Here is a 14,454-nt window from a genome sequence, read left to right as displayed (position 1 = left end):
AACAGACAAACAAACAAAGCAGGCCCTGACCAGAGTATAGGAGAGTAGTTTAAAAGGTATAATATGAAAAGTTAGAACTAAACCTGATTTAGCAGAGACCCTCTTCCTATCCAAACAGTGTAAAAATAAACACTTTATTATTAATGACTTAGTTAACTTGAATATTTACATTTTCTCCATGAAAATAAGCACTACTGAAACAGGAACCATTCCAGAAAAAATAAACTTAGCAACACTGTCCTAAGTGCAGGATCAAGTGTTAAAAGACAACTCGTGTTTTTCACTTTAAGTCAAAAGATTAAAGATGAATAGAAGACTTTGTCATATCTTAGTATATTTCTAATCGTAGGAATTGCTAAGAGATCACAAATGCCTTCCTCTCAGGATAATAAAGGAATTTTTCTAGTAAATGGTAACAGGTAAAAAATTACTGTAAAAATGAAAATAACTGGTTTATATGAAATTATTATTTCATTTTGATAAGCATTTGCCTCATGCATAATTTATGAGAAAGTGATAATTGTGTAAAATAAAATACCAAAATTGCTTTATTTATGAAGGTGAATGATTCTTAAATTTCCTTCTAACTAAAAAAAATGCCACTAAAGATACTTTTAGAGAAGAGATATTGAAAATTATTAAATAGATACATCATGCCGTCACACTCTTGTTTCACAAGCTATAAAATCCCTGCTTTAGCAACAAAAATAATATTACCAAGATGTGTGGCAGGAGTAATTATGAAATGTTTAATTTCTTGCATAATTTTTGTTTTGTTTTGTTTTTCCTAATTTTTCCCTGCCACACACAAGTTAAATCAGATGAGCTACGACGATGTTAACAATTTTTGGTGCTGGTTTCTTGTAACCTAATATAGCAATATAAAACACCACAGCCACCTCAAGGCCCTATATAGATTATTGGAGGTAAAAAGATGTTAAAAAAAAAATTTTCTTGTATAGCGAGTACACTGGATCCCTATGAGTAGAAATATTTTAAGATAGAGCAATTCTTAAATTGTCATGGATTCTATTCACCTTTAACCTTTTTAGTACTTAGGAGTCAAAAACTTGAGTTGTCTTCTAAAACTTGATCTTGTTCTTCTTAGTCATGACAGCATTTATCACATTTTTTTTTCCTGTTGGCTGAGTTAGAAGGTCTTCGAGGCGTCTACCACTGATTTTAAAGCATTTGCTTTAGGCTCTGTTCTGAAGCAGTAATGATATCTAGATGTGAAGTACATAAAAGCATTAGCACATTTAAAATGAACCCATTAGCAAACCAGTACTCATTAGTGCATTAGTGTAAACTTCCAGTTTCATTAATCATCATTCTGTTCATGAACTACATTAAACACATAGCTGTCTGACTTCTAGAGTGTTAAAAGGCATTTATAAAAATGGGGGTGGGGGACCCTACTGGCAAATAAAGATTTTTCAAAAACACAGTGTTAACAACTTTTCATGGCATACTAGGAGAAAATATCTAAAATATCACAAGTGATCAAATTTGAATTATGACCTAGAAGTGTTCCATAAATAGCTACTGCTTCCCTCTTCTTTATCAAGCACAATGTCTTATTATCTTTGGAGTTTATAATGTGCTTTGGTTTATTATGGAGCTTTGGAGGGTTTTTTGTCTTTTTAGGGCTGCACTCATGGCATATGGAGGTTCCCAGGCTAGGGGTCGAATTCATTAACTGCTGAGCCACGATGGGAACTCCTATACAGTTTTTAAACAGAAAATTAATATGTGTTCATGATTCTATTAAAGAGTATTGACTACCAAATATAGTTAGATGAGCTTTCTAAGTTGTAAAACATTGGAAATTAATTTCCAGTCATTTTTTCCAATAAAAGGAAGCAGATTTGAAACCACTATGGTAAAAAATGCTAATATTCTGCAGGAACTGGGGGGTAGGGGCCTCACTGAAAATATATATCTATGTTTTAGGAGCTAATATATCACAAGTGACAATGTATATTGCTACTAATAGAAAAGGCTTGTTGGCTGGCACTCCCGTTGCATCAAATATTATAGGAAATGAAGAGATGAAAGGAATGCAGTGTGGAGTTTCCATCGTGGCTCAGAGGAAACGAATCTGACTAGCATCCATGCGGTCACAGGTTCGATCCCTGGTCTTGCTCAGGGCGTTAAGGATCTGGTATTGCCGTGAGCTGCGGTGTAGGTACAGACGTGGCTCAGATCCCACGTTGTTGTGGTTGTGGCATAGGCCAATGGCTCAGGCCATTGGCTACAGACCCCTAGCCACAGGTGCAGCCCTAAAAAGCACGAGAGAGAGAGAAAGAAGGAAGGAAAGAAAGAAAGAGAGGGAGAGAGAAAGAGAGAAAGAAAGAAGGAAGGAAAGAAAGAGAAAGAAAGAGAGGGAGAGAGAAAGAGAGAAAGAAAGAAAGAAAAAAGAGAGAGAGGGAAAGAAAGAGAGAAAGAAAGAAAGAAGGAAAGAAGGAAGGAAGGAAAGAAAGAAAGAAAGAAAAAGAAAGAAAGAAAGAAAGAAAGAGAAGGAAAGAAAGAAAGAAAGAAAGAAATGCAGTGTTAAAGAGGAGACAGCACGTTAAATTCTGCCAAAGAGATAAAATTAAAGGCACATATTATCATCTGCTGATCCAGTCTTCATATATTTATTAAACAAGGAAACATTCCTCTATCCACCCTTCCTCAATACTGTAAATCACTTCTAAAGCACTCCTAGATTTCACCTGTTTTGCATTGGGAGAGGCAATCTGGCCTTGACCCTGTGTGACCCTGAGCGTCCCTGCCCCTTCCATCTGGGTCCTGGGTATGTTGAGAATAACAACCCCGGCCTTCTTCGCCTCTGCTGGATCTCAGGACTGTGCCTTCAGCTAGAAACTGAGGGATGAGGTTCATCTCCTCCAGCAAAGAGTAGGTTTGCTTCCATTTAAGTTCACTGGTCCTCCCTGATTACACAACCCAGCGAGCATTCAGGCCTCCACCTTGGCTGCCCCCACTGCTCTGTGGGATGTGGGACATGTGGGGAACTGGCACAGACCAACCTGAAACTCTGGCGATTGCTTTGCTGTGAGTAATGAGGCCACTTGTTTCTATTCAAGTCTCATGTTTTCTTTCAGCATCCATGCGACAGTAACATGCTAGCTTGCTAACTTATAAGAAGATTAAAATATCAGACCCTGGAGTTCCCGTCGTGGCGCAGTGGTTAACGAATCCGACTAGGAACCATGAGGTTGCGGGTTCGGTCCCTGCCCTTGCTCAGTGGGTTAACGATCCGGCGTTGTGGTGTAGGTTGCAGACGCGGCTCGGATCCCGCGTTGCTGTGGCTCTGGCATAGGCCGGTGGCTACAGCTCCGATTCGACCCCTAGCCTGGGAACCTCCATATGCCGCGGGAGCGGCCCAAGAAATAGCAGCAGCAACAACAACAACAAAAATATCAGACCCTGTTGATTAATGACATTTAAAGACAGATGACAGCCTTTTAAAAATTTGTAATAAAAAATTATTAACCCAAAATATTTGGGGGAGTTCCCTAGCGGGGTAGCCGTTAAGGACTCAGTGTCGTCACTACTGTGACTTAGATTCTATCCCTGGCTGGGAACTTCTGCATGCCACTCACGCAGCTAAAAGGTTTCGTAAATAAATTAATTAAAAATTAAATCACTTCTTCATAGGTGCTTCATAGCTAAAACCATGAACTGTGTTTTTATCATTATTAAAAACATATAAAATGATTTGAAAATAGTCATGAGAATTATATTTTGCCATTGATAACATTACTCACCTGTAGTGAAACCACTAGAGATTAAGCACTAGACAGTGTCAGAGACTGAGTCTGAATTCTAGCCGGGCCACTTGTCGATGGGCGACAGTCTCATGAAGTTATTTCTGTTTCTCAATCTGTAAAATGCGTTTGAAGATACAGAACACACCTTCTAGGGTTGATTTAGTTTTTTTAATGAAATACCGTGTGTACAAGCACTTCACATGCTGTCACAGTGACCTCCAGACACATGCTTATTGGACATGGATTCTAACATTATTAATTTCATCTTTTAAGTTCCTAACTTCCGTATGTACTTGCTGAGGTGTGTTATTTGATTTTAATGGGCTAGTTTAAAAGCTAGAGTCCTCCAAGATTGATTTTGTCATAGAGTTATGTGTATGCATGGCTGTCAGAAATGGTCTTGTTCCTTGTGAGCTTCTAATTTCCAAAGTTAGATCTCAGAAATTTGCAATTTCCAGTCTTCATATTAAGTGTACTTCCTTCCTATTCATCATAGGAGGGAAATGTTTAATAGCTTGAATCTACCTACCAGATGAAGCTATCATAGAGACTTTCCCCTCTTATTAGAGATGTATTCATTGATTTCCATGGAAAACTTTCAGAAGATGAAGCATTGCCTCTGTGTAAAGCTATAGGCTTCACAGGTGCAGTTTCCCCGCTTACTGTGTGGAGCCTCATGCTTAGGGCTGTTTTGAACAAATGATTTCCTGCAGTGAGAGAGTGAGCCAGCCAACCTACTGCATCAGGGACAAAAACTCACATTTTTGGTGGGGTGTAGTCCCCTGCCAGGCTATTCCAAACATGCCTGCAATCCAGAACGGGAAGCTATTCTTTTGGAGGAAAATCATCCTGTTTTATAAGAAGCTCATCCATACATCAAGCAGAGAATGTCTGATAAAAATGTAGGGAAATAGGCACATAAAAATCAAACTTTTAAGAAAAGAAACATAAGGAAATTTAAAAGTCCATCATCAAGCAGATGCTTGTCATAAACATGAATCATGTACATTCTAAGGGAATATTGATGCTTAAAATACCGGCCTTCCATGTATAGTTTTTATTTTAATAATATTTCATGGTGTGTCTTTAATTTGAATTATTAGCACGAACTGCTTTTGTTCATTTCATATTGTATACGAAATGAACATGCTATGCATTTTACGGTTTAACTCATTAAGAAAGGAATATGTTTATAAGAATTAACTATACTTCATAGAGAAAAATGTCAAGTTCCTATATGACCCATTAATTATATTCAATAACATTAAAGCAGCATTTGCCAATTGCTACTGTACCTAGTATTTTAGAGTTTGGTGACAAATTTGTAATCTTGACCCTCATAATTAAATTAATTAATTCTGGAATACTTCATGGTTCTTGATTGCAGGCTTGACTTTTTCTTTTCTGCTCTTTTGTATTAGATAATTGCACATTATTTTTTTTTAATACTCACTGACCTTTTACAGAAAGTTAAACCCAAAATGAAAATAACGATCGAAGTCTAAACCTGTCACCAAGGCCTATTAAATTTAAAATTCTTCGAAGAAAGTATGGATATATTACAGAGTCAAGATGGCATTTCATATCATTTAAATTTCAGAAGATTTTCTTCTGGAAGCCACGATAACTTACTAGCATCACAAGACAGCTTTACTTCTCTTTAGCTGACAAACATGTCAGTTTTGTAGTTTTTAATGTTAGTATAAGGTTTAACCACAGGTTCAAATATTTTTGTACCTAAAAAAAATGGAAATTTTTTATGATCCAACGAAACTGTTTAAATAGATAAATACAACATGATATCAATTAGCCAAATTGTCTGTAACATAATATTTTGAAAGCATATGTTCTACAAAAATATGCAGTAAGAGATGTTTTAAACTAATTTGTGTGGTAAATCTCTTTCCTGAATTACAAGAAATTTTCAAAAATTTCGTAATTGAGTGCTGACTAGAAAAACTGTATCTGGAGGAAATATAATATGTATTCTGTTTATTCTTCCATTTTTGTAAGAATTTTTTATTTGATATCTCTTGGGCAATAACATACACCTGGTACAGCCAGAAAGCCTTACAGGGCAACATTAAAAACACACTGGCCCGGAGATTTCACAACAGGCTTTTGGAGAAATAACATCTTTTTAAAAATTTAAGACTTTTTAAAAAATGGGATCTTCTTTAAAAAAAAAGATTATATTTATTACAGGGGGTGCCTTTATTTTCTAGTGAGATAAAGGTCATTTAAAGACTGGAAGTGGGGCTTATAACACTGGATTCATGGAGAGCCTGGTGTAGCCTACGTTTCTCCTCCCAGTAGACCCCCTGAACAATGGTTGTTATTTCAACTGTCATCTATATGCTGATCACTTCCAGAGCTATGTTTGTAGCCAAGACTGCCTAAGCTTCAAACTCCTAGATCCAGTTGCCTCCGACCATCTCCATGCCATCGAGATTACCTGCTGCTCTTCTACCTGCCTGCCAGGGGAACACATAATCCTCTTTAGAAGAACAGACCATCAGGCAAAAGCATTTCCTTACACAACATCAAGAATTCAGTAAACAGGGAGTTCCCATCGTGGCACAGTGGTTAACGAATCCGACTAGGAACCATGAGGTTGCGGGTTCGGTCCCTGCCCTTGCTCAGTGGGTTAACGATCCGGCGTTGCCGTGAGCTGTGGTGTAGGTTGCAGACTCGGCTCGGATCCCGCGTTGCTGTGGCTCTGGTGTAGGCCGGCGGCTACAGCTCTGATTAGACCCCTAGCCTGGGAACCTCCATATGCCTGCCGCGGAAGCAGCCCAAGAAATAACAAAAAATAGATAAAAAAAAAAAAGAGTTCAGTAAACAATTATAAGGCATGTTAAAAATTATATCAAATCAACAAAAACAAAGAGGAAAAATAAAGGCACAAGTGATTCAAATGTTGGGGTTTTATAGTAACTATGATGAACACATTCAAGAAAGTAGAAGGAAAAATGGAACCTAGAACCAAAATCCTTGGAGTTTTTAGAGTCAAATGGATGTAGCAAAATGCAGATCTATATACTGTCATTCCACTGCTTGAAATCTTTCTGTGACTTCCTTGCCTATAGGGTACAAATAAACTCCTTGTTGTGTCATGGGAAGCACTTCAGACTTAACTCTTAACTGCTTCTTTAGCCCAACTGCCTACCATTTCTTAGAGCTTCTGTGCTGTAGTTAGACACAGCTATGAGCAGTTCACCACATTTTTTTTTTCATGGTGCCATGCAGTCACCCTTGAAAATTGGAATGCTCTCAAACTACCCACTTGTCCATCTAGAAAACATATCTGTCTACAAAATAATCACCTCCGATAAGGCTTTGCCTGAGAAATTCCACCTTAAACCCTCAGGCAGATTTAGGCATTCCTTCCAACTGTTCTCATAGCTCCCTGCTACATAACCTGTTGAAGCATTGTCCACTGGTATTTCAATTTTTCACATACCTATTGGTCTCTTCTAGGGAACAATGGTGTCCTGGAGCTGACTTCTGCTGGGTCATGAGATCCTTTGTAAAATGTCCAGGAACTTTGTGAATTGGTTGTTAAGTACCTCCATTATTAAAAAAATAATTTTTTTTTTTTAAAAAAGGAGTTCCCATTGTGGCTCAGTGGAAACAAATCGGACGAGCATCCGTGAGGACGCAGGTTTGATCCCTGGCCTTTCTCAGTGGGTTAAGGATCCAGCGTTGCTGTGAGCTGTGGTGTATGTAGCTCACAGATGCGGCTCGGATTATGCGTTGCTGTGGCTGTGGTGTAGGCCAGTGGCTACAGCTCCAATTCGACTCCTAGCCTGGGAACCTCCATATGCCATGGGTGTGGCATTAAAAAGAAATAATAATAATAATAATAAATCATACAAACATACTTAAGTTATATTAAAGACAAGGGGCTAATATTTAAAAACTCCTCATTATCATCATTACAATTTATGCTTGAGGTTATACTGTTAGTTTGTGTGGTGGGAATAGTATATAATGGTGTGCCACTGTTTATCTCTACCCAGATCTGTTTTTAAGGATGTCATGTCCATGGTTTGAAATCAGCCATGGTATTTACACCACAGATATTGGCAAATGCTAAAAGTCAGGATTTGACCTTTTGTTACTATGATTATGTAGACAAGTAAACTATGCAGAAAATGTTAAAAATGCAGATTTAACTTGAAAGTTTATTATGTCTATAGCCTTTATATTGTGACTACAACACAAAACTGAGGAAATATTCTCCTAGTATGAAAAACTTTAATTGCATACTAATTATGTTCTAATTCCGAACAAAGTTGCTCAAATCAGTGACAAATGAGTATAGTTCTGATATATATATATTTTTTTTCCCGAGGTTTCCATTTAAATTTGCCTGCCAACATAAATAAAAATTTCAAGTGACATTAACATCAGAATTATACATGTTCATCATACAGGACTGTCTCTGCTGAATAATCAAGTATTTATTTGTGCTATGATTTGTTATGATGTTACTGTAACAACTGCATTATAAAAACTGATAGTGAATTTTTTGGAGATCCCTAGTGGTTCAGTGGGTTATGGATCTGGTGTTGTCACTGCTGTGGCTCTGTTAACTGCTGTGGGTCTGGGTTCAATCCCTGGCCTGGGAATGTACACATGCCTCTGATAGTGAATTTTTCAAGAAATAGAAGTCGCATGGAAGTTACATGTGTACAGAACTTACAACAAATTCTATATTTTAGCTCTAAATTGAGTAATACAAATTTTATTTTTAATATGAGCAAAATATAAATTTTATTTTAAATATAAATTAAATGTAAAATTTTGTTTTTATTTGTAGGTAGTGTGCTTTATGTCAGTAAAATTTATAATGGCATTATACACACACACAAACATTCACATGCATACAGTTGTTTCAGAGAGACATCTGTTAAACAAACATCACTGGCTGAGATTGTCTAAAAGTCGGGAATTATGTCTTATTTTTCTTTTATCTCTATTGCCAGGAAAATAAATAATTCAGTGATGAATTATGATTATTTTAAGTAAAGTAATTATGATTACTTTAAGTAATTAAGTAATCACTATTATTTTAAGATAATTATTATTTTAAATCAGATGAATTACTATTCTTTTAAGCTTTTTAAAAGCAAGTCTTTTTTAGTTTTGAAAATCCAAAATTGGTGCAGAAATTAGAGTTCAAGAAGAGGTGTATTGATCAAAAATGACCTCCTTGGAGTTCCCGTCGTGGCTCAGTGGTTAACAAATCCGACAAGGAACCATGAGGTTGCGGTTCCGTCCCTGCCCTTGCTCAGTGGGTTAACGATCCGGCGTTGCCGTGAGCTGTGGTGTAGGTTGCAGACGCGGCTCGGATCCCGCGTTGCTGTGGCTCTGGCGTAGGCCGGTGGCTCCAGCTCCGATTCAACCCCTAGCCTGGGAACCTCCATATGCCACGGGAGTGGCCCAAGAAATAGCAACAACAACAACAACAAAAAAAAGACAAAAGACAAAAAAAAATTACCTCCTTTAAATTAGTAGCTTATTTGGGGAGAGAAATACATTTTTCCAAAGCAGATTTGAAAGGTCTGGTTTTTGTACAACTATGTGTTTATGGTAAAATGCATGCATCCTATATGCTGCGGTGCCCAATACTCAAATGTATAACATGATCTATAATTCACAGGACACCACAAAGAACTTGTTCTCTTCTTTCTTGCTTTCTCAGGCCTTCACATCAGGCCTACATTTTGTATAGGACCTTATGCAAATGGTAGAGGATTTGGTGAAGATATAGAAAATAGCCAAATATTGCGTTTACTAACAATTCTATGAGAATCTGCTATTATTTGGCTCAAATAAAGAAACTAACATGAAGATATTCTAGATAAAAGGAGTATTCTTCATGCTCTGAAAGAAATGAATCATCTCCTTGGGCATGTGTGTGCGTGTGTGTGTGTGTGTGTGTGAGAGAGAGAGAGAGAGAAAGAAACAGAGAGAAAGAGAGAAACAGAGATGCCAAACCATCTGTCCGCAGCTAGAATGAAATAACGTTAAAACTTTTAATTATAGAGGAAGGTTTTTTTTTTTTTACTAGTACATCAGTACCCTTTATTCTTTAGAGAATTCTACTTAGAGACCCTGGTAACATAGGTAGTCTCTAAAATAATTATTTTTTAGTAGAAATGCGCTAACAGGCTCAGACATAAGCTTCCAGGAATTTCCTCAAAGGCAACAGCAGAAAATATGGAGCAAAAGTGGGGAAAAAAAGATTAGAATTTTCGTTCTTTCACGTTTTGATTTTTTAGTTGTATTACCATATTTAATTTGAATCTCTTGAGGATACTGCCTGGCCCTCTAGAGAATATATTTATTTTAGGAACTTACCTTAGAACGTTACTAGCATGATCCTAAGAAAATCACATAAATGTTTATGTCAAAGCTTAGAAAACGAAAATAAATTAAGTATCCTCACTTTTCTTTCTGTTTTACAAAAGCACAGGTATTTAAGGACCACTACACTGTATGCTTTCCAAAATTGTGGGTTTCCAGGAAAGATTTCTATCCTGTTGATTTTCTGTGTTAAGATTTTTTTAAAGTGAAAGTATAAATGAGGGGAAAAAAATGTAATAATCTTCCACAGGTGAAATGGTAAAGCTCTTCTTCATAAATTGAGATAACACTAATATCTACTGATCATTTGTAATATTCCCCTTTTAGGGGTGATTGATTTCAGTCAATCCATATCTCATCCGCACTGGATGAGAATAGTCTCCTTTGTGCTAATTCAAAAATTCAATAAGGAGTTCCCTGGTGGCTCAGTGGGTTAAAGATCTGGCCTTGTCACTGCTGTGACTCAGGCCACGGCTGTGGTGTGGGTTCAGTCCCTGGCCCTGGAACTTCTGCATGATGTGGCTGTGGCCAAAAAAAAAAAAGAAAAAAGTTCAATATATATATTTATTGAATGAATACTCTATGGAATATACTATGCTAAGTACTACAGGGCATAAGAAAAGTGTATAACTTGCTCTTCAGGAGCTTAAATTCTGAGGAGTGAAAATTGTAGAAAAATAAATATGGTACATGTTTTGATATTCTGGGTAGCAGTGAGAAGAAAACAACAGGCTATTAGAATTCAGAGGGGAGAGGGTTACCGTATGCTTGATAGGAGCAGGAAAATCTTCCTAAAGGTCATGCAATATAAATGGCCTTTAGATATCAGTAGCATTGACAGATGGGAGTAGACGGGAAGGGAAATCATGAGGTTGGAGGTCCTGAAGACATGCACTTTCCCCTCCGAAGCTATCCTAGCTCCTTGCTGTAGGACACAAACACACACCGAAAAGGGGGCACAGTGGGTGGGGAAACAAGACAAAACAAAACTTGCTTGCCTCCTTTTGGAAGTTTTTGAGTCCTGAGTAGGAAATGAAGATGAATGAAGCTAATTTTTTAAAAATTTCTAGAAACATTAAGGAGAGAGATTCACAAGCCCTCAGACAGAAATTAACTTATGAGTTGGTGGGTGGGTCGGAAGAACAGTGCAGGGGGGAAGCGATGCACCAGTGAATGTCCAGCAGCAGAAAAGCTAAATATTTCCTCAGAAGAGGGGAGTAACCAAGATGGGTGGCTAGAGTTTAGAAAAGGTCAATGAACACATGGGAAATAAAACCAAATCACTCCATAGATGGAGTGTGTATTTGCTAGCTTGCATTCTGCAGTTGCAAATCTGGATTAGCTTTGTTAGCATGAGTTTAGTCAGATAATTAAACCACCGCACAATATAATTGCAGTCATGAGATTTAAAAGCCATAGAATTCACAATAAAATAAAATGTCTTTTTTCATTTTTATTTTTCTATTAGAGTATAGATGGTTTACAGTGTTTGGTCAATTATATATATGTATGATGCAGTCTTATATGTATACACACACACACAAACACACACACACATATACACATACATTCTTTTTCTCATACTATCGTCAGTCATGTTCTACCCCAAGAGATTGGACATAGTTCCCTGTGCTGTATAGTAGGACCTCACTGCTCATCCATTCTAAATGTAATACTTTGCATCTACCAGTCCAGAACTCCCCATCTATCCCACTTTCTCCCACCTCCCCCCGACCCCCGCAACCACAGTCTGCTCTCCATGTCTTTGATCTCTTTCTGTCTCATAGGTAGGATCATTTGTGCCACATTTTAGATTCCACGTATAAGTGATATCATATGCTATTTCTTTCTTTTTCTGACTTGTTCACTTAATATGAGAATCTCTAGTGGAATCCAGCATTATTTTGTTCTTCTTTATGGCTTAGTAGTATTCCATTGTGTATATGTACCAAATCTTCTTTATCCATTTGTCTGTTGATGGCCATTTAGGTTGTTTCCATGTCTTGGCTATTGTGAATTGTGCTGGCACCTCATTGCAGTTTTGACTTGCATTTCTCTAATAATTAGTGATATTGAGCATTTTTTCATGTGCCTGCTGGCCAATCAGATGTCTTCTTTGGAGAAAAGTCTATTTATATCTCCTGCTCATTTTTTAATTGGTTGGTTGTTTTTTGTTGTTGTTGAGTTGTATGAGCTGTTTGTATATTTTGGAGATTAGACCCTTGTCTATTATATCATTTGCAAAGATTTTCTCCCACTCTGCATGTTGTCTTTTCTTTTCTTTTCTTTTAATGGTTTCCTTTGCTATGCAAAAGATTTTGAGTTTAATTAGGTCCCATTGGTTCATTTTTGTTTTTATTGTCCTTATTCTAGGAGGTGGATCAAACAAGATGTTGCTATGATTTATGTCAAAGAACATTCTGGCAATATTTTCTTCTAGAAGTTTTATAGTATCTCACCTTATATTTAGGTCTTTAATCTATTTTGAGTTTATTTTTGCATATGAGTGTATTTTTGCATAGCTATCCAGTTTTTCCAGAACCACTTACTTAAGAGACTTTCTTCCACTGTATTTTCTTGCCTCCTTTGTCATAGATTAGTTGACCATAGGTGTTTGGGTTTATATTTCAATTCTTTTTCTTTTGTTTCTTCCTCCCCTCCTTTTTCCTTTTTTTCTTGTTTCCTTTATTCTTGTCTGCTTTCCCTTTTTCCTTTCTTTTTTCCCTTTTATTAAATAATAATTGCTACATACTCTCTACTGACCACAATTTAAGGATTTAGAATTTTAGTTTTAATCCTAATTATGATTATTAAAAGGGGAAAAAATTCCAATGGGATCATAGCAGATATGATAATGTCACCATTAGGTTATCATAATTATTTTTATCTACTCAATATTTTTTAAATGTATTTTGGATTTCTTAAATTGTCTTATTAGTATGGATCAAAATTCTAAATAAGTCATAGAGCAGGTATTGCTAATTCAATGATATGCTGAGTTTAATAATTAAATATTAGAACCTGACCCATGATTCAACAAGTATTACTCAACACTGTATGGAAATTGTTAAACTAGTAAAATGTAATGCAGAATAATTAGCCAAACATAAAACCTAAATTGAGATCACATTATATAAAATCTCACTAACAAAAACAGATCACAGTTAACTCAAATTGATTGCTAATCCATCTCTCTACCATTTTCTGCCTCAGGGTTATGATGATGGCTACGGGGGTGAATACGATGACCAGACCTATGAGACTTATGATAACAGCTATGCCACCCAAGCGCAAAGGTAAGGCATATGCTGTCTAAAGCACCCTTCCCAGGATGCTTTCCAGTCCTGCTATTTTGTTTCTTATATCTGAATATCAGTTATATTATGTGAAAGTTTCTAGCAGTGGTTTTTATCCATTGTCTTTTTGAATTATTAAGTGCTTACTAGACCATGAGAGGTAAAAGATAATAATCTTGCAATCGCCAATAAGGAAATAATAGTGTGTTATTTTAAGACTATATGATATCATAACCAATCAACTCATTAAATAAGTTTGTGTTTAATAAAAATACTGTTATTTTAGAGACCATTTATAGAATTCACAATTAAGACAACAATAAAAAATAAGGTACTTATTCAATGTGGCCTTTTTTCATTTGTAAAACAAATGATATTGTTCTATGGAAAGAAGAAAATTAAAATATCTTATAGAATCAAGAATTCCTTTCCTTTCTTGATGGAAAATTATTTCCTAAACATATTATTATTATCATCATTATTGATTTACAATGTTTCATCAGGTTTTGTTGTACCACAAAGTGACCCAATCACATACATTTCCCTGTGCTCTGCAGTAGGATCCTATTGCCCATCCATTCCAAATATAATAATTTGCATCCCCAAAACCCCCAAAACACCTATCCATCCTACTCCCTCCCCTTTCCCCCTTGGAAATTCCAAGTCTGCTCTTCTTGGCCATGATCTGTTTCTATTTTGTTGTTGTTGTTGTTGTTTGCTTATTTATTATTTTTACATAGGATCATATGTTGCATATTTTAGATTCCACAAGTAAGTGTTATCATATGGTATTTGTCTTTTTCTTTGTGGCTTACTTCTCTTAGTATGAGTCTCTAGATCCATCCATGTTGCTGCAAATGGCATTAGTTTGTCTTTTTTTATGGCTGAGTAGTATTCCATTATATATATATACACCACATCTTCTTAGTCCATTCATCTGTCAATGGACATTTAGGTTGTTTCCATGTCTTGGCTATTGTGAATAGTGCTGCTATGAACATAGGGGT

At 36.4% G+C, this 14,454-nt stretch overlaps 1 protein-coding gene across 2 annotated transcripts in view; it reads left to right on the top strand.

Annotated features, from left to right (window-relative positions):
• The window catches only part of KHDRBS2 (KH RNA binding domain containing, signal transduction associated 2), a 515,090-nt gene that overhangs the window by 444,030 nt on the left and 56,606 nt on the right, over positions 1–14,454 (top strand). For both annotated transcript variants that reach the window (XR_007137030.1, XM_047796004.1), the window contains exon 7: positions 13,365–13,447. Coding sequence is in view for 1 of the 2 variants with exons in the window: in XM_047796004.1 (XP_047651960.1) it covers positions 13,365–13,447 (83 nt within the window). In the remaining variant the exon portion in view is untranslated. The remainder of the gene's footprint in view (positions 1–13,364; positions 13,448–14,454) is intronic.

Source organism: Phacochoerus africanus, chromosome 9 (genome assembly GCF_016906955.1).
Source record: "Phacochoerus africanus isolate WHEZ1 chromosome 9, ROS_Pafr_v1, whole genome shotgun sequence".
NCBI lineage: Eukaryota > Metazoa > Chordata > Mammalia > Artiodactyla > Suidae > Phacochoerus > Phacochoerus africanus.
The sequence above is the reverse complement of the archived record's forward strand: the minus strand, read 5'-3'. Positions and strand labels throughout refer to the sequence as shown.